The following is an 18,228-nucleotide window of genomic DNA, read 5'->3' as shown; positions in this document are numbered from 1 at the left end:
CTAACCAGTAATTATATAATAATATATAACCATCAATAGTGGTGGAGGGGAATAGGCTATATAACCATATAGCCTACATATTCGTTGGCTATTCTTAAATGAGTTCCTTTCGGCATTTCTTCTCAGCAGTGGTCGTTCCGAAATGCTAGTAGTTTGTAGCTTTGGTAAATATAATTTAATTTAGAATACGACGTGAAATAGTGCCTGTGAAGGCATCATTTCAGAAGAAAAGTTTATTTTTTATTTTTTCATTCGGGGCTGTGACGGTGCGAAGCCCGCTATCATAATTAAAAAATAAACTTTAATATTTCGAAGATTCTATAATAATTGATCACACCCTGAGAATGCTATTGTTGCAACAGCAGCCAAGGTTATGTGTTCCTTGATCGCCTCGTACGACATCCACGGCAAGATTCTAGGAACCACACTCAACACGTTATGACGGCTACGACGCACGGTCAAACGGCCTCACAAATCATTTTTTGATCCTAACCTAATCATACCTTTCTCTCATCATTGCATTAATCATATTATATCTTCTGTTTCAGGCATGAGTACCGGGTTGGAGCGAGACGCAAACATCACAAGCAGACCGTGGCGCCGCCGTGCGTTAGTCGCGAACAAACTATAAAACGCACCTGTCGTGTTGACGAATTCCAATACTTCACTAAAGTGGAAATAAAACAGTGCTGCGCTATTATCGACAAATGTAAATAGTGATGTTACGAAATGAATGGTGTTGTAAACACAAGGTATAATTAGAGGTGTACCTATTGTGTTAAACAAGTGCATTGTTTATATTAATGTGTGTAAGAAGTGTTATATTTTTTGTATGCAGGGGGAGCACAAAGTCTTCTATTGGAGTGATTAAAGGTGAGTTTTGTACTTATATTGACCTTAGGCAATTAACTGTTTTCATTCTATATGTAAGTTGATGGGAATTTTGTTGGATAATTATTATTATAATATAGCTTATTCTATTAACAAACCGAATTCAAGGTATTTTCAGAAAAAAAAAACATTACTCCTTCGAAGTATTCTACTTTGAAAGTATTTTTTATAAGTTGAACTGTTCACATTTATATATTTATCTATATATGTTGAATTTGTAGATATTCTTTCTCAACTTTCAACATTTCGGGAATCAAAATTTTAGCAACTCAACATATTTTGACGAATTTAACTTTATGTAGTTCGGAAAAACATAGATTTGCTTTTTCATCCGCGTGGAAATTAATTATGTCCTGTACCTATATTGTCGTCTCTGTCAATTTTCACAAATTGAAAAGTACTTTTGTGAATGTATTTATCTCATGGAATTAGTAGTTACTCCGTACAGAAGTACTTACTAAATCCATGATTTATCTCAATATCACCAATAAAACTTTATATAGTTCTATGAAACTATACTATACTAGTAGGGTATGGATTGGATTATATAAAACGCCAGTCAAGTTGACATATTCTTTTATAATATGTAAAATAGTATAAAATTAAAAAAGTACAAAAGTAAAATTGTGACTATTGTTTCGATTAACTTTTCAGCTTCTGTTTGCAATCTACATTGTCGTATATATATCGTTACAAAGCTCACGTTAACACTGAGCAATGTACGGCGAACTATCTCGATCGTGGTCGAAGCTTGACGCTGAGAAAGGTCAATCAGGACAAACTGTGTGCTAAAATATAACTATAACAAAATACAAAGCGCATCATCAACACCACTATTTAAATGCTTCATTATAGTCATGAATGCCCGGATCATCATTCGGACATTCTTATTGTACACATTTTTACACCTGTCTGTCTATATTATATCATTCAACTTTCAAACGAGCTATCAATAAACGTGCAATGTAACTAACCCTATGTCTCGGGTGAAATCTTAGAGTTAAGGGACAATTGGACTGCTCAAAAATTGGTCCACGGATGAAACGTCTACTTTCATTTGAAGCTATAATATTCATCCGAAAGAAGATGCGGATCAAATGTACCAATTGTACAACTCAAAATCTTAAAACTCTTGTGAAAAACGGGATCCCTTTTTTCGCATAATTTTTTTATCCTAATTTAATTTAGCTTAACGAGTTAGACATATATATTTTTGACATAATAATATTTTGACATACTTGTTTTTTGGCATACCTTTTCAATAAGCATAATTATAGTTTAGGCTAATGTATTTTACCATAATTTTGATTTGCATAAAGCTATAGTGTAGCTGTTGTAGGTCAGGGTGCGGCGGGGTGGCCTTTGGGCCACCCATAAGCCGCCAATATGCTTTAGAATATTATGCTTAAAATTGTTATGATTATGGTAGGTATGCGTAAAAAAATTGTGTCTCAAACATTATGCTAAATTAATATTGTGCGTAACTATTATTACGATAAGTAAAAGTATGCCATGTTAAATTATGACTTAAAATTGTATGTATAAAAATAGGGAACCATGAAAAACGTAAAAATTTCGTTACATTAAATTTTTACATAAGAAAATATACAAATATCGTCAAGTTACAGATGCCACATCCACTTATTAGCAGGGTGCCACATGTACTTATGCAGTCCCTCAGTAGGGTGCCAGGGTATAGTCGTTTCAACATCGTTGTTCGGATTTGGCATGAGGGGGGTGGCTTCGAGTCTTCCGTAAATTGTTACCTGTAAATGAGGTTTATTTTGATTTCTAATATTAAAAAAAATATAAACAAAATTAATAAATACAACTAGATATAGATAACACACTATAAGTTAGCCCCAAAGTAAGTTTGAGACTTGTGTTATGCGATACTAACTCTACGGTACTGTACGGTATGTTTTGTAACATATAGGTATATAGATAAACATCCAAGACCCAGGTCGACTTGAAAAATATCATTTTTTATCTTGACCTGACCGGGGATTGAACCCTCGCCTCCAGTGTAGTCCGGCATGACGACCATAAGGCTATAAAGGTCGCCAAATGATTAATATATAAGTATATGTCTACAAAATTATACCTTTAGTTCCTAGTCGGACGGACGGATATACATGACGAAACTGTGAGGTCCCTCGTTTACTTCGGAACCCTAAAAGATAATACTTTCCCAAAATTCCCATAAAAAAACCAAATGTAAAAACCTCGAACGTCGCTTTAAATGTAAAGAAGAATCGGAACTCGATGAAAGATTTTGATCTGAAGTACATAAAACAGTCCAGCCTGCAAAATGGAAAGAGACACATTAGTGTTATCAAATAGAATGAAATGGCGATGGCCCAGTAGTTGACACCGTCCGCCTGTGATCGAACAGGCAGGCGATACATCACGAGGAAACCTGCACACTGGTGGACAGTTTAGTTCACTAGTGTGTATGCGACTACCTGCCACTAGATGGCGGTAGGTAGTCATAAAAGTCATGTCAAATGCATTTACTTGAGTAAAATCTTTCACCAGTGTTAGCAATAACACACTCGTTACGTGTTTGTAGGCCTTTTGGTACTTTTGAGCAACGAAACGGCGAAGCCAAATGTTATAATGTGTATATAGAATTTATCAAAATAGAGTTTGTAGAGTTATGGCGTATAGAGTTACAGTATGTAGAATTATGTGATGTAAAGATACGAGCATCAAGAATTAGAAGCTTTAATTATTTGGTAAACGTTAGAATATTTTTACTTTCTGTAATCGGGCTGTCTAAACTTGGGGGTCCAGGCTTGGTTGGTCATGTCGCGCCTGCACTGGTGCTCCACCCACACCGCCGCGTTCGTGCGCGACAGCGTGTCCAGCTCCACATTGATACAGTTCACGGAAGCTAAATTCGCCACTGACATCTGAAAAAATACTACTATTATCTCAATCCTAACTGATATTATAAATGCCAAAGTAAGTTTGTTGAGTTCAACCTCTTGAAATTTCGTACACAATTTCAGCTCAATCGGCTGAAGTATCTGCTTCAAAGTTGAGTTACAAGAGTAACCAAAACTAGTAGCTTATATTACTCCTAACCTAAAGGTTTTGTCTGTCTCTGTGCCTGTCCAGTAGATCTTGATTCATTACAAACATAAAGACAATATTTCAAAAATACAAATTTTAATATTTTCTCTTCATAACATTAGTATGGATATAGACTAGTGATCTGGCCTACGGTAATAAATCATCTAAATAACAGTGAAAACAGCTTTGAAATCCGTTGCGTGCTATACAAAACGTAAACTTATAAACAGACAGACGTACAGGGCGTCTTTGATTTTTACTATTTAATGATAATGTTATTTACGAAAAAAAATCCTTGTGAGAAAGCCTTCGTTGTTAACACTTCACTGCTGTCCTTGTAGATAACAGTCCCGCGCTGCCTCCTATCTCCGCATTGTCCAAACTCTTTCGGTAGCTTTACGTCACCTGGAAAATATACGTTATATTCCATGTAATTAATACTATAGTGAGAAATATGCGTAACTAGCGGCCCGTCCTGGCTTCGCTCGGGTAAAACCATAATAAATTATACCCTTTAAACCTTCCATAGGAATCACACTGTCTATTGAAAAAACCAGCATCATCATACGTTGCGTAGTTCTAAAGATCTAAGCATACATTAGTATTATACAGTGTAGTGATATTGATTACTGAGACAAGCCTTAGATAATACATATTATATTAATGCATTGTCATGAACGTGATAATTTCAACTTTGTCGAACAGACGAAAGTAGGTGAAGTTGAACTTGTAAGATTTGATAACACAAAACATCGGAACAAGTGAAACTCATGGATTAGTAAGTACTTCGTACAACCTACTAATTCCATGGTGAAACTAAATAAAAGCTTGTAGAAACTGAATAATTAGTAATACAATTTCAATTTTAGCAGTTTTTTTTTTATAAAAAATGAAATTGTAGTCGACTGTTTCGTCGATAATCACACGTGAGTGACTCGTATTTCTTATTATTAAGACGAGAAATATAGCAATATATCTTGGAACACAAACAGTCTAGGACTGAGCAGCTAAATAATCATCGCAAACAATAAGCGTAACTACGTCGAACAACTTTTATAAACTGCGCCCTGGGGCTTCGCTCCCGTGGGAATATCGGGATAAAAAGTACCCAATGTGTTATTCCAGGTTATATTCTATCTGTGTACCAAATTTCATAACAATCCGTCCAGTAGATTTTGCGTGAAAGAGTAATAAACACACATACATATTCACAAACTTTGGCATTAATATAATTAGTATGGATTGTCCAAAAGATAAGCTTTTAAGATATTATTTTTATTTTACTGAATAAGAAAACACTGGACTCTTATACTCTATGGCTGCGGAAGCAACCGGAAAACGCTCAAATGAGAGAAAGAGAGAGACTGGTGATGAAAGAGGGGTAAAAACCTCATGCTTAGGAGTATTTTACGGTCCTTACCAGCATACATTTTGAAGGCGAATGGCGAGTCCCTTCGGAAATGGACCTTGACCAGTTTGTCCATTTCGTCGGGACTTAACTTGGTGATCACGTCATCGATCCAGGGTATGAAGTCGTGGATGCTTACGAAGCGAGCTGGCGCGCCGCAGCCTGCCCCTCGGGTGCTGAACCCTAACTGTAAAATGTTTTGCAAAATATCATTTTTGATACAAGCTTTTATGTCATTTTTGCATTCAGCACGTAACAGAAAATAATGTCAGTTGAGGTCCATGAGGAGATCCATCGTTGAAAGTCGATCCTGGGTAAACCATTAATTCATGATCATGATGCATTGGTGTTACGGAAACTGAAGCGAGGATTAGTGAAAATGTCTCTTGACATTTTAATTGTAAGATAAATTTGATAAATAAAAAAATATTTTCGTGTATTTAATACAAACAATCAAACAAAAAGCTCGTAAGACTTTTATGTGAAACGAAACTATGACCTGTTCTCATTATTTCTAGCCACAATCACGCAAACATTAGGTCTGGGTACATAGGAATGTCTTTTGTTTTTTGAGTCGCACTCGTCTTCTATGACTGAAATTATAGTTCGACTTTTCCGTCGACAATCACACATGACGTGCGTGATCTTGTAACTGACCCATATACAAATCAATAATATAGTTCGTTTACAGAAACAGGTACGGGATTCATGGATGTTTGTTACTCTTTCGCGCAAAAAACGACTGAATAAAATGAATACGACCTCGGTGGCGCAGTGGTAAAGTTCTTGCCACTGAACCGAGAGGTCCCGGGTTCGATCCCCGGTCGGGTCATGATGGAAAACGATCTTTTTCTGATTGGCCCGGGTCTTGGATGTTTATCTATATATGTATTTGTTATAAAAATATAGTATCGTTGAGTTAGTATCCCATAACACAAGTCTCGAACTTACTTTGGGGCTAGCTCAATATGTGTGGTTTGTCCTCATTTATTTATTATTATTTATTAATAAATAAAACTTACAATCATCCAATGCCCCCAAGATTGTCTCGCGAAGAGAACGGAGCCCGCGTCCCAGACACACGCACGTTTCTGAGACTCCACCGACGCGCACAGAGGCCTGCGAGGCTTCATTTTGTCGTATGACAACTAAAACAATATTTAAATAAATAAATAAATAAATAAATAAATAAATATATTAGGACAAATCACACAGATTGAGCTAACCCCAAAGTAAGTTCGAGACTTGTGTTATGGGATACTAACTCAACGATACTATGTTTTATAACAAATACATATATAGATAAACATCCAAGACCCGGGCCAATCAGAAAAAGATCATTTTCCATCATGACCCGACCGGGGATCGAACCCGGGACCTCTCGGTTCAGTGGCTAGAACCTTACCACTGCGCCACCGAGGTCGTCAAATTATCATATTTGCCGTCTGTCAGTCTTTCATATTCTTATGCTGTTAGAGAAAATAGATATAAATCTATACTATTATTATAAAAAGGTGAGCGTTTGTGAGTTTGTATGTTTGAGGCGGGTAATCTCCGAAACTACCAAAGCGATTTCAAAAATTCTTTCACCATTTTAAAGGTATGCATATATAGATAAACATCCCAAGACCCAAGTAAATCTGAAAAAGTTCATTTTCCATGTTGACCTGACCAGGGATCGAACCCGGGACCTCCAGTATAGCATGTCCGGCAGGATGACCACGGAGCTCGTCATTTGAAATAATTATTTTTATATCATCAGTGTATATATTTCTGTACATGTTAAGTTTTTCGTGCAAAATAAATAATATGATCTACCTTTTTAACACCCGACGCAAAAAGAGGGGTGTTATAAGTTTAATATGTATGTCTGTGGATCGTAGCTCCCAAACGAATGAACCGATTTTCGTTTAGTTTTTTTTTTTGTGTCATACATAATTTTATCCCGAGTGTTCTTAGCCATGTTTCATGAAAATCTGTTCAAATGTCTGCGAAATGAATATTGAAAGTCGGGGTTTTTTTAATTTGTCTAATAAATTATTATTCGTCCGTTTTCATTAAAGCCTGGATTACATTTCAAAAAAATACCCCAGTCTGGTAGTAGAACTCCTCACATTGCGAATGTGGGACTAATGTCATCCTGTTCACTTCCTTATTGATTTCACCACCGTCTGAAAACACATGACCATTTAGCATCTTTTGATAAACCACTTACAATGTACAAGTGCAGGCAACAGCAAAGAAATCTACTCGAATTGATTACAAAATCTAATACCACCGCGCTGAGTAACTATTAGGTTGACACGACTGTACAGATTCACGAAAAGATCCTGTAATTACTCAACCAATTTACATGCATCCCGGAAAACTGTTCCTTTGTGAAATTAACGCGGAGCCGGTGGCAAAAGCTAGTCAATATTAAATTAGTCCAATGACGAAGAAAACTAACTGATGTTCGAGGCAAAAAGTAGCCTGTGCCGCTCAGTATATATATTTTCCTTTCATCAGCACTTGATCACAATCATAATATGTTTCAGTATACCTTTAGACCATCTACTTTATTGTGTACTTACATGTTATATTACTGATAAAAAATTATACATAAATTTATATTTAAAAAATGGTAAGCCCTTCATTGGCATAATAGGGACCAACACTGTTTGAATGAGTTTCTTTCTGCATTTCTTCTCAGCAGTGGTCGTTCCGAAGTGCTAGTAGTTTGTAGCTTTGGTAAACATCATTTAATTTAGAATATGACGTGAAAAAGTGCCTGTGAAGACGTAATTTCTGAATAAATGAGTTATTTTGATTTTGATTTTGATTTTGAAACGCAACGAACCATTCGCATTGCGGTGTGGTTGACGTTGCGTCACAATGGCACACTGTGATTGGTTAGCTGCGTCTCACTGCGAGTCGATTCGATACTGAGATATCTCTGTACTAAAGATGAGCTAATTTTCCAATGATTCGCTTCGTGAAAGAAGGACATATTAATACACAAATCCTAATTAATGTTATAAATGTAATATGTAGTAAATAAGTATCATTTTACATAAGTTTAGTTAGTATAACTATACTAACTAAACTTCTAAACAAACTATACGTATGTAAAATGTAAGATACTTATTGAATAATATGAAAAGTTAGTGTAGTTTAGAAGTATAGAAAAACAAATGTATGTACCTGGTTTGTACTATTAGTATGAAACTAGAGTAGCTGGGTGAATTTCACGAGCGTTATGAACCCGCCGCGCCTCTCATTAGTGTTTATTTAATTGTGCCATACACAGTGAAGACTTCAATTCGAAGATTGCCCCGAGATAATGATAATACACAGTTTTCAATTTAATTTTCCTTTTTTATAAATAAGCAAAGTACTGATACAGTGTTAATGATAAAAAATAATGATTCTTTATTTAAAAAACAATGTCGAACACGCCGCGTTCAAACGCTCGTGAAATTCACCCAGCTCTAAGTTTCAAAGTGAACTTTAAGAACAAAAACGTTAAAACCAACACACTTTTAATAATGTGTTTTATTTCTTAACGAAAAATATAAAATATAATATAGTTACTTCAACACTTTCTTACTATCATTCTTCATGGCCGTACCTATTCCTCATGACTCGTCGTGGTCATTACATGGAATGAAACACAGGTAATAACTTTCTTGGCATTATTAATGGAGTGGTTTGCCATTTCCATCCATTGCCTGACTCGTCGTGGTCATTACATGGAATGAAACACAGGTAATAACTTTCTTGGCATTATTAATGGAGTGGTTTGCCATTGCCTTCTCCATTTCACACACAAGTTAATAAATCAACAAGTATAAATAAATAAATAAATAAATATATTAGGACAAACCACACAGATTGAGCTAGCCCCAAAGTAAGTTCGAAACTTGTGTTATGGGATGCTAACTCAACGGTACTATATTTTATAACGAATACATATATAGATAAACATCCAAGACCCGGGCCAATCAGAAAAAGATCGTTTTCCATCATGACCCGACCGGGTATCGAACCCGGGACCTCTCGGTTCAGTGGCAAGAACTTTACCACTGCGCCACCGAGGTCGTCAATGTATGCAACCTCACGTTGTTTTTCCTTCACCGGAAGCAAGTGGTGATCTATGAAAACTACTATACATGAGTCAGATTGGTATATAAACTCATGTGGCACGAGTAATAATTGAACCTGGGACCTTTCGATCCACAGGCGGGCGTCTTAACCATTACACCACCGTCGCTTACTATCATACCTGTCTATTATTCAAGAGTTTGCAATTTGTTAGTGTGACGAAAAGTAATACTGTTGCTGATCATATTTGTCCTTTTATTCGCAAGTTTGTAATTGTTACGAAAACTAAGAAAAGAAGTGGACGTATGCTTAATTAATGGCACTTTCAATAGCTTACCGTCAGTGTATCTGACAGAATATAACTTGTCGAATGTTCCCGCTCCCGTTACGGGCATACAGATGGGCAGGACCACGGCTGAAATTGTGCAAAGTCTTCTTTATTTTTCATATACAAATAGAAAATTTAATGAAATGTTTGACTTTTAACATTTGCATGCCAATTGTTGGCGCAATACGCTTGTTCAACTGAATTTAGACATTCTTTGTTTTACGATATACTTGTACCGTGTTTGCATGCAAATTCCATGTATGGAAGCACGCCATAGTACCGACCTAGGACTACAGAATATCCTGCCGTGGTTGTTGTACGAAAGATACATTGCGTTATCAGCTGATAGGTAACAATTACATTGCCAAAGAGAGCTTTCGGTAAGCGGCATGTTTTCATAATTACTGCCAAATCTTCAAAATTGAAGGTTTATTTTTTAAGTTGTTAACGAGATTCACGTCTTCACAGCCTCCAACGCAAGCCGGAACATGAAAGATAAGAGATAAAGTCTTACATTTGTAGTCGCTAATGCCGGTGTAACCGTACGTGATGAGTTCCAGCAAGGCGAGCGTGGCGAAGGTCACCTTCTCCTCGTACTCGGGGTGCAGGAGGTAGTCCTGGACGTCCAGAGCAATCTTCGTGTTTTCGCTGTTCCACAGGATAAACTTTGTGTTGTTACTGTCAGAACAATGTCAGCATTAAGTTTAAGTTCTGCGTGAAGGCACACTATAGGTACACCAGTGGAGATGGGATGAAGGCTGAAAGGTTGGTGAAGTCACAGACAAGATGGCTAACCAGAATAAAGAGTGTACAAGACTGAAAAAAACGCATGTGAGGACATGAAAAGATCTCTCAACGGGGAGTGAGCGATAGCTGAAGAGGATAATGTTGTAATGTATTACACTGAATGTTTATACCCACAAGAGATGTGTCCGGGGCACGCGAGCTATGTCCTCGGCAGACGCGATGGCGTACGCCGGGTGGACGAGCACGCCAGCTGTCACCGCGAACTTGACCTGTCCACCCACATCTGCAAGAATAGGGTAGTTGGCAAGGTCAGAGAATTGTAAAAAAATATGTATGATCTACATATTTTTTTACAATTCTCATTATGACAATTCATAGACTGTAACAATGCAGCTGGATACATTAAAATTGGTTGGAAAGTCAATTTTCAAAAAGTATGAAATTATAAAAACAAACTCACCAACATCATAGAAAAACTAAAATTTTGTAACAACTTTTATTAAGAAGTCTTCACCATAAAGGTATATTTCATGTAGCTGTCGATACATTATGACAAAGATAGCGACAGGGGTATGGGGCAGTCCATTGACGTACTGGGCTAAAAAGACATTAGAATAAGACAGAAAAGAAATATGAAGAGTTTTAATATCATACAAGGTTGACGAAACTATTGCGTGACACAGAATGACATGGAATCACACTTACAAAACTTATGTTGCACGACGCCCAGCCAAGGGAAACGACCGATTGGAACCCTTCCTTCTGGAACTGCCTGATCGGCGTCCACAGAACATTTCACCTTCTCCCAGTCCACTGATGAACATATTTTCACTGCGACAAAAAAGTATTATCAGTATGTCGCCTCTTCTGACCACGTTGTCATTTCAATCAGGTGTCAATAGCACTACAATTGAAATTTATTTATAAACCTACATAGACAACAAGAATAATGACTCCCATACGAACAGTTGTTCATTGTCACAGACTGAGCATATAGACAAAATGATACAACTGCAAACTCACATTTCAATACGACGATTAGCAAAGTTCCTAGTTCTATCGTCAGCTTCATTTCTGATCTGTTTTCTCCGACGCGAGGGCACTAACTGATAGATTCAGGGGTTCTCATAACGTTAGAAAACAACCAGATAGTCCCACAGTATGTTTGTAAATTTGACTCCAGACTCCTTATAACACGCAACCTGATTTGTTTACTGCATCATCTCAAATCATTGGAAAACATTATGAGGTAAATTGTTGAATTGCGTGTGAAACGGGGACAGCAGTAAATGATCTTTATAAAAATCATACATTTGCAGTTAAATTCTGAAGCAGATATCTTCAACCGATTGAGCTGAAATTTTGTACACACGTTTAGTTTAGATGGCAATGCATTATTTGTTATATGTATGACCTGATGGTGAAACCAGGAACCCAGGTCTTTTTGGTACAGAACCCAAAAACTATAATATTATTCGCTCTTCGCTAATTGCTTCGGCATGGAAATCGTCTTTAATTACTAGCGTCCAATTAATAAAACCAACCCGTGACATAAAATACGCAATTAAGTCATAAATACATCATCTGGACATTTATCGGATATTAATATTCATCGTGGTCAAAATTGATTTGATTTGAAGTTCATAGTTCACTTTGTTCATGTTAAATATAGGTAAATTGTATCTGAAAAAAAAAAAGTATTAAATCAGGAAATTGATTCAATTCATGTGAAATTCCTCTACGCTAAAACTAATTAAGAAAACATCTGAAACAACTTTAATTATATTTAAATAAATAGGTATTCAATAATTCATATCGAGTGTTATTGCTAACACTGGTGTCAGATTTGATTCAAGTCACCTAAAGGCAACTGACATGAGTTTTACGACTAGCTAACGCTATCTGGTATTAAGTAGTCGCATAGTGAACTAAACTGTCCACCCATATGCAGGTTCCAACAAGATGTTTTCCTTCGCCAGAAGCAAGTGTCGTCTATCTAATTTTCATATAATGGTAATAATTATCTATATGTATCATATTTTGGTTCTAGTTATTATTTTAATTATTGCGATATTTCATGGTGGTCAAAAAAATATTAGTTTTAATTGTTAATAAAATTTATATTAAACTTAAAACTCTGTATATAAAAGCGATAAACACTCACTCATCACGAAACCTCGAAAACCAGTGAGCCCATTTAGATGAAATTTGGCAGGAAGATAGATTGTGACTAGGAGACGTCCGCTAAGAAAGGATAATGCGAAATTCTATTCCTAAGGGGGTACATATATATAAAATCTGAATTTAAATTAACATTATATAATAACAATTTGAATTTAAATTATATATATATGTACATTTATATGCAGTGGCTCTTAGATATGTTTGATCAAAATCGGTTCAGCCGTTTAAAAATTGTAGCGAAATGAATAGTTTTTTCTTACTCACAAATTTTATTTATTATCGATACTATTTTTATACCTATATTCAAACATATCGATAAACAAGAATGTGTCCATTCTTGTTTATCGATATGTTTGATGAAGTTTTGAAGTATTTTTAAAATATGAAACGGGTGTTACAATACCAACAAATAAAAAAAACACAGCAACAAACTGCTTGGTATTGATTTGCTATCGACATCTCCGCAACTTGCCTACGCGCAGTGCCAGACGCTATTTTGCATAGGAATTTGTTGTAATACTCTCGATTTTATATACGGCATTATAATTTATTTATACATTTGAATTGTGAATAGATCAATCGTTAGCGTTTGATTTGAATAGTTAAAATTATTTAGGTATTTAATCTTTATTGCGGTAGTTAAAAAGTTAACTATAGGTGGACTTAATGCTTAATTAATTAATTAATTAATTAATTAATTAATTAATTATTTAATTAATTAATTAATTAATTAATTAATTAATTAATTAATTAATTAATTAATTAATAATAAGGCATTCTCTGCTAGTTAAACCTTCGGACCAAACTGAAAATGGCAAAAAGGGTTGTATAATTATATAAGAGTTAATTATGATTTATATCGTCATCATCAGCCTGTACAGTCCCCTGCTGGATATAGCCATATGATTTAAATTATTTTTAACCCCCGACGCAAAAAGAGAGGTGTTATAAATTTGACCACTAAGTGTGTCTGTCTTTTGTTTCTGTGTCTGTCCTGTGTTTTTTTTTTTTATTTGATATCATATTTACATGCGGTGGTTCTTAGATATGTTTGATCAAAATCGGTTCAGCCGTTTAATAGTAGCAGTGTTTAATTGAGGATTTTCTTATATTAGAATTGAATATTGCTTGCCAATTGTTATTATGATATTTATTTAAAATAGTAAAATGTTTAAGTTGTAGCAAGCTATTTCCTCTTCATGTCTAACAACGTGTTGTTGCGTTGCAACAGATGCAAAGATGCACATCAAGAAGGCTGAGGTTATTAACAAGTAGCGAAACAAATATTTAAATTCGGGGATTTTTTAATTTGTCTAACAAATAAACTTGTCTTCTTTTTTTTACTCACAAATTTTATTTACTTTCGATACTATTTTTATTTTATATATCGATATGTTTGAAGCAAAATATAGGTATCTTTTGCTTCAAACATATCGATAAATAAGAATGGACAATGAAATTTTGTCCTATTTTCACACCACTGTAATAATAAATGCGCACAAAAACATTTATTGAGAGCAATAAATGTTTTTGTGCGTATGTTTGTAATCCACAGTGGAGCCGAGGTCGACAGATGTGTGGCTGGCATTGTTCGAGTTTCGCAAGAAAACCTTGGCCAAGGTCCAAATATCGAGAACACAGATAAATAACATGTAGATATTTTAAAGAGGACAAAATATGAAAACGGGAAAAAAGATTTAGGTACTGCGAAAAAAATTGTAATCGTAAAGAAAAATTATAAAAAAGTGCAGCGTTGACAGCAAAGAGAAAATGTTGGTACCCTGTGCATGAAATTTTGGCTTTGATTTTAAAACCGGCCGCCCCCACCTGCTAAAGAGAATTATTTTCTATAGCATCCAAAAAATAATTTGCCCAGCTGTCAAATAGGCTTGTTACAAAATAAAAAATATTACATTAACCTTACAATTAACCTCCGATACAAAATATATAGAGTACAGGATGTAAACAACTAACACAACTTATATATATTTATAATAACTGCAGTCCAGTCCGTCTATATATTTCGGTTACAGTTTACATCCTGTGCTCTATATATTTTGCGTAGGAGGCCTCAAATGCCAACGGGACATTGAGGTTAATTTGAGAACAAACACTTGATTTTAGGTTATTTACTTTACGCGTGAGGCATATTAGACTGTGGCATGTTTCTCTTTTTTAAGTACCGTTTATGCCCAACAAAAAAAAAGGGATTTTTATCAAACAGCTCGAGTTTTTCAGTTAAAGTTTTATCCGCGCGGAATCCTACGTGAGTCTTTTGACGTCTCTTACAGAATCGAACAGTTCCTTGGTAATTGATTACTGAAAAAAGAAAGCAAGATCTTCAACTATACGTATATCAAATCTCATCAAAATCGATCTAATGGTTTAGCCGTAACACATGCAGACATAAAGATAACTCAATTTATCCCGTCCTGGCTTCACTCAGGTCTAATTATACATGAATAAACCTTCCTCAGAAATCACACCATCTATTGGTGAAAATTAGTGCAGTATTTTTTAGTTTATCGCGAACAGACAGACAGAAGCGGACATACTTTGTTTTATAATATGTAAGGTTATGAATGTAAGGGTTACCAGGTTACTTCAATATGTGTGACTTTATCTAAGTTTATGTGATATTTGATTATTATTTTTTTCCAAAACCGTGATCATAAAGCACGAAGCTCGCAGCCGGAAGCACGTGCGGTGAGCTTTATTCATTAACGCAGCTTTCGGCACAATATCGAGCTTCCGGCGAACACACTCCAGTCGCAATCAATGAGGACGCTGAATGGAGCCCTTTTGTTTTTAGAATTAGGACAAAAAACAATTAACACGAATACCAACCACGTATTCGTGTCAATTGTTTTTATTAGAGCCGAGCATTTTCAATCAAAATAACTGATTTATATGGTTTTGTTCACGTCATCACGCTTTTTAACTAGTTTAGAAATATTAATGTAAACCTCGGTGGCGCAGTGGTAAGGTTCTTGCCACTGAACCAAGAGGTCCCGGGTTCGATCCCCGGTCGGGTCATGATGGAAAATGATCTTTTTCTGATTGGCCCGGGTCTTGGATGTTTATCTATATATGTATTTGTTATAAAATATAGTATCGTTGAGTTAGTATCCCATAACACAAGTCTCGAACTTACTTTGGGGCTAGCTCAATCTGTGTGATTTGTCCTAAATATATTTATATTTATTTTATTTAATGACTTGAAAAGAATCTGGAATCTAACGTGAATTCTGGAATTGACCTAACATGATCTAAAAAAAAAAGAAAATTGAATTCGTTACATAGGTAACCATTTTGTTTAAACTTTACGTAAAATGCAATTGTTATTATGTTCAGTATTTCTGTTTATTAGTTTAGAATTACTATTAAAAAAATGTTCTAACTGTTGTGTGCCTAAATTACTATTAAAAAAAATCTTATTTTTGGAAAATTTTCATCTCCATACAAACGATTTGAACGCGTTACTTTTCATATTTTCGTTGACAAATATTTGTTAGACTTTTAAATAATGAATTTATTAATGTATATTAGTATATTACAATGAAATTAATTTATAATTATATTTTATTAGAAGATTTTTCATCTCTTACTGTAACAGATTAGCACGAATTAGGAGGATACTGATAACTTTTAACAGAAAAGTATTGTTATGTGACTCAAAAAATAATAACATTTTAATAAAAAGAAATTTTTATTTTATTAATATTTACTTTTATATTTTACAGTATTTATACATGAAATAAACAAACACACTAACAATCTATAAATGTCAAGGAATCACGAAGTTAAAATGGGAATATTTTTTTACTAAAAAGGAAGAAAAGAGGCACGACCTGAAAGATTTATCAACAATATGATAAAAATTATCTAAAAATATTTTCAAACAAATGTTAACTTTAGTAGACAGACGCGCAAGTTTATGTATCCGGCGCCCACGCCTACGGCCCGCGTTACGCCGAACTAGTTTTTACGCCCGATTTCTCTCGTGTCTTACGACTCGCGGCTCCGAACTGACATGTTTACGAATATAGATGGCTATAAACAATTTCGTAACGTTGTGTAAGGTTTATGAATGATATATATCATCAAAACTAATATTGTAAAGTTAAAGGCGTGTTTTGTTTGTTTGAAATAACTTTATTGCGCAATTGAAATACAAAATGGACAGAAGTCAAAAAGTAACTTAAAAGCAACGGCGAACTTATCCTATGAAGGGATCTCTTCCAGTCAACTCGCGTGTTTTTAAGTTTGTTTGAAATTGTCAAGTTGTAGGGACAGACGACCTAAAATGGCGTGGTTTTCATCAAAATCATTCAAAATCATCAATCATAATGATTGATGATTTATAAGAAATCGTATAAAAAGCGGTGGTGATGTAATGGTTAAGACGCCCGCCTGTGGATCAAAAGGTCCCAGGTTCGAATCCTACTCGTGCCAGTATACAAATCTGATTTATATATAGTAGTTTTCATCGACCACCACTTGCTTCCGGTGAAGGAAAACATCGTGAGGAAACCTGCACATTGATTGATTCTTATTAACTTGTGTGTGAAATGGAGAAGGCAATGGCAAACCACTCCATCAATAATGGCAAGAAAATTGTTGTGTGTGTTTCACTCCACGTAATGACCACGACCCTCAGCCATGAGGAATACGTCTATGAAGAAGTATAAGCGTGATAGTACCGAAAATGTAATGTACTTGTACTTGATTGTACAAATTTACGATCGAGCCAGATGAAGATCAAAAAGTATGGAGATGAGGATGATGAGGCGAGATGGCGAAGAAGCCATGTTTTTAAGGGGGGGTGAAGGTGTCATTGTTCAGAGCATATTGCAAGACAATATACGCTTGCAGTCTCTGGAGAGATTACACTAAGAAAGCGTATGGAGCCCTCCGCGTCCAGTATAATAATGCGTATCGGGTGCTGATGGGGCTGCCCACTTTCTGCAGCGCATCAGGGATGTTAGCAGAAGCGCGCATAGACTGCTTTAACACGACAATGCGCAAGAGCGCCTGCGCGCTGCTGCGCCGGACTGAGGCCAGCTCCAACAGCATACTTTCGATGATAGCGGCCAGGTTCGACTGCCCACACTTGTCACACTGCCACGGCTACATACCCCTAAAGCACAGTTTGTATTTTAATTTATGTTTACTAACACTTAGGATAAGATAATAATCAATAGTTATTAACAATTTATGAGACTTGGTCTTGAAATAAAGCTTTATTATTATATAGACTCTTCAAATAATCCAGGTTATTTTTTAAAGCCTGTATTATGGGCAAAGGCCTCCCTTCATCCAAAGGTCTTGAGCCTTTTGTTGCCAACCACGCTGAAACTTATCTAAATCGTCCCGTTTTGTCCTCTATAAATTTTTACACCATGAACGGTACACGGAATACTATTGTCACTATTGTCAGCTGATCAGCTAAGTAATATGAAAGAACACAAAATAGATAGATTTCTCTAGAAACTAACTCAGTTGCATC

The 18,228-nt window shown here is 35.5% G+C and overlaps 2 protein-coding genes across 4 annotated transcripts in view; one reads left to right on the top strand and one right to left on the bottom strand.

Annotated features, from left to right (window-relative positions):
- The window catches only part of dgo (diego), a 112,147-nt gene that overhangs the window by 50,566 nt on the left and 43,353 nt on the right, over positions 1 to 18,228 (top strand). For 2 of the 3 annotated variants that reach the window (XM_053754402.1, XM_053754401.1), the window contains one exon: positions 549 to 873. The gene's annotated coding sequence lies outside the window, so the exon portion shown is untranslated. The remainder of the gene's footprint in view (positions 1 to 548; positions 874 to 18,228) is intronic. The other variant, XM_053754403.1, reaches the window with a different exon arrangement.
- Positions 1,400 to 17,795, bottom strand: LOC128675635 (uncharacterized). Its single transcript, XM_053755158.1, has 12 exons — positions 17,682 to 17,795; positions 11,241 to 11,382; positions 10,710 to 10,818; positions 10,303 to 10,466; positions 9,798 to 9,875; positions 7,466 to 7,548; positions 6,400 to 6,525; positions 5,390 to 5,564; positions 4,253 to 4,374; positions 3,652 to 3,806; positions 3,117 to 3,195; positions 1,400 to 2,657 (listed from the first exon to the last, which is right to left on the bottom strand). The coding sequence occupies exons 1-12, from the start codon at positions 17,793 to 17,795 to the stop codon at positions 2,514 to 2,516; spliced, it is 1,491 nt and encodes a 496-aa protein (XP_053611133.1). The 3' UTR covers positions 1,400 to 2,513.

Source organism: Plodia interpunctella, chromosome 14 (genome assembly GCF_027563975.2).
Source record: "Plodia interpunctella isolate USDA-ARS_2022_Savannah chromosome 14, ilPloInte3.2, whole genome shotgun sequence".
Classification (NCBI taxonomy): domain Eukaryota; kingdom Metazoa; phylum Arthropoda; class Insecta; order Lepidoptera; family Pyralidae; genus Plodia; species Plodia interpunctella.
Note: the sequence above shows the minus strand (reverse complement) of the source record. Positions and strands in the feature narration are given on the sequence as shown.

What these genes read in the sequence shown, in the direction of transcription:
- LOC128675635 (XM_053755158.1), bottom strand. Translation starts at nt 17,795, where the DNA reads ATGCTGTTGGAGCTGGCCTCAGTCCGGCGCAGCAGCGCGCAGGCGCTC. An exon ending in TTCTGTCAGATACACTGACG is followed by an intron (nt 7,549 to 9,797) that starts GTAAGCTATTGA and finishes ATGTGTTTTCAG; the next exon opens with ACGGTGGTGAAATCAATAAG. An exon ending in CTTGGGGGCATTGGATGATT is followed by an intron (nt 5,565 to 6,399) that starts GTAAGTTTTATT and finishes AACATTTTACAG; the next exon opens with TTAGGGTTCAGCACCCGAGG.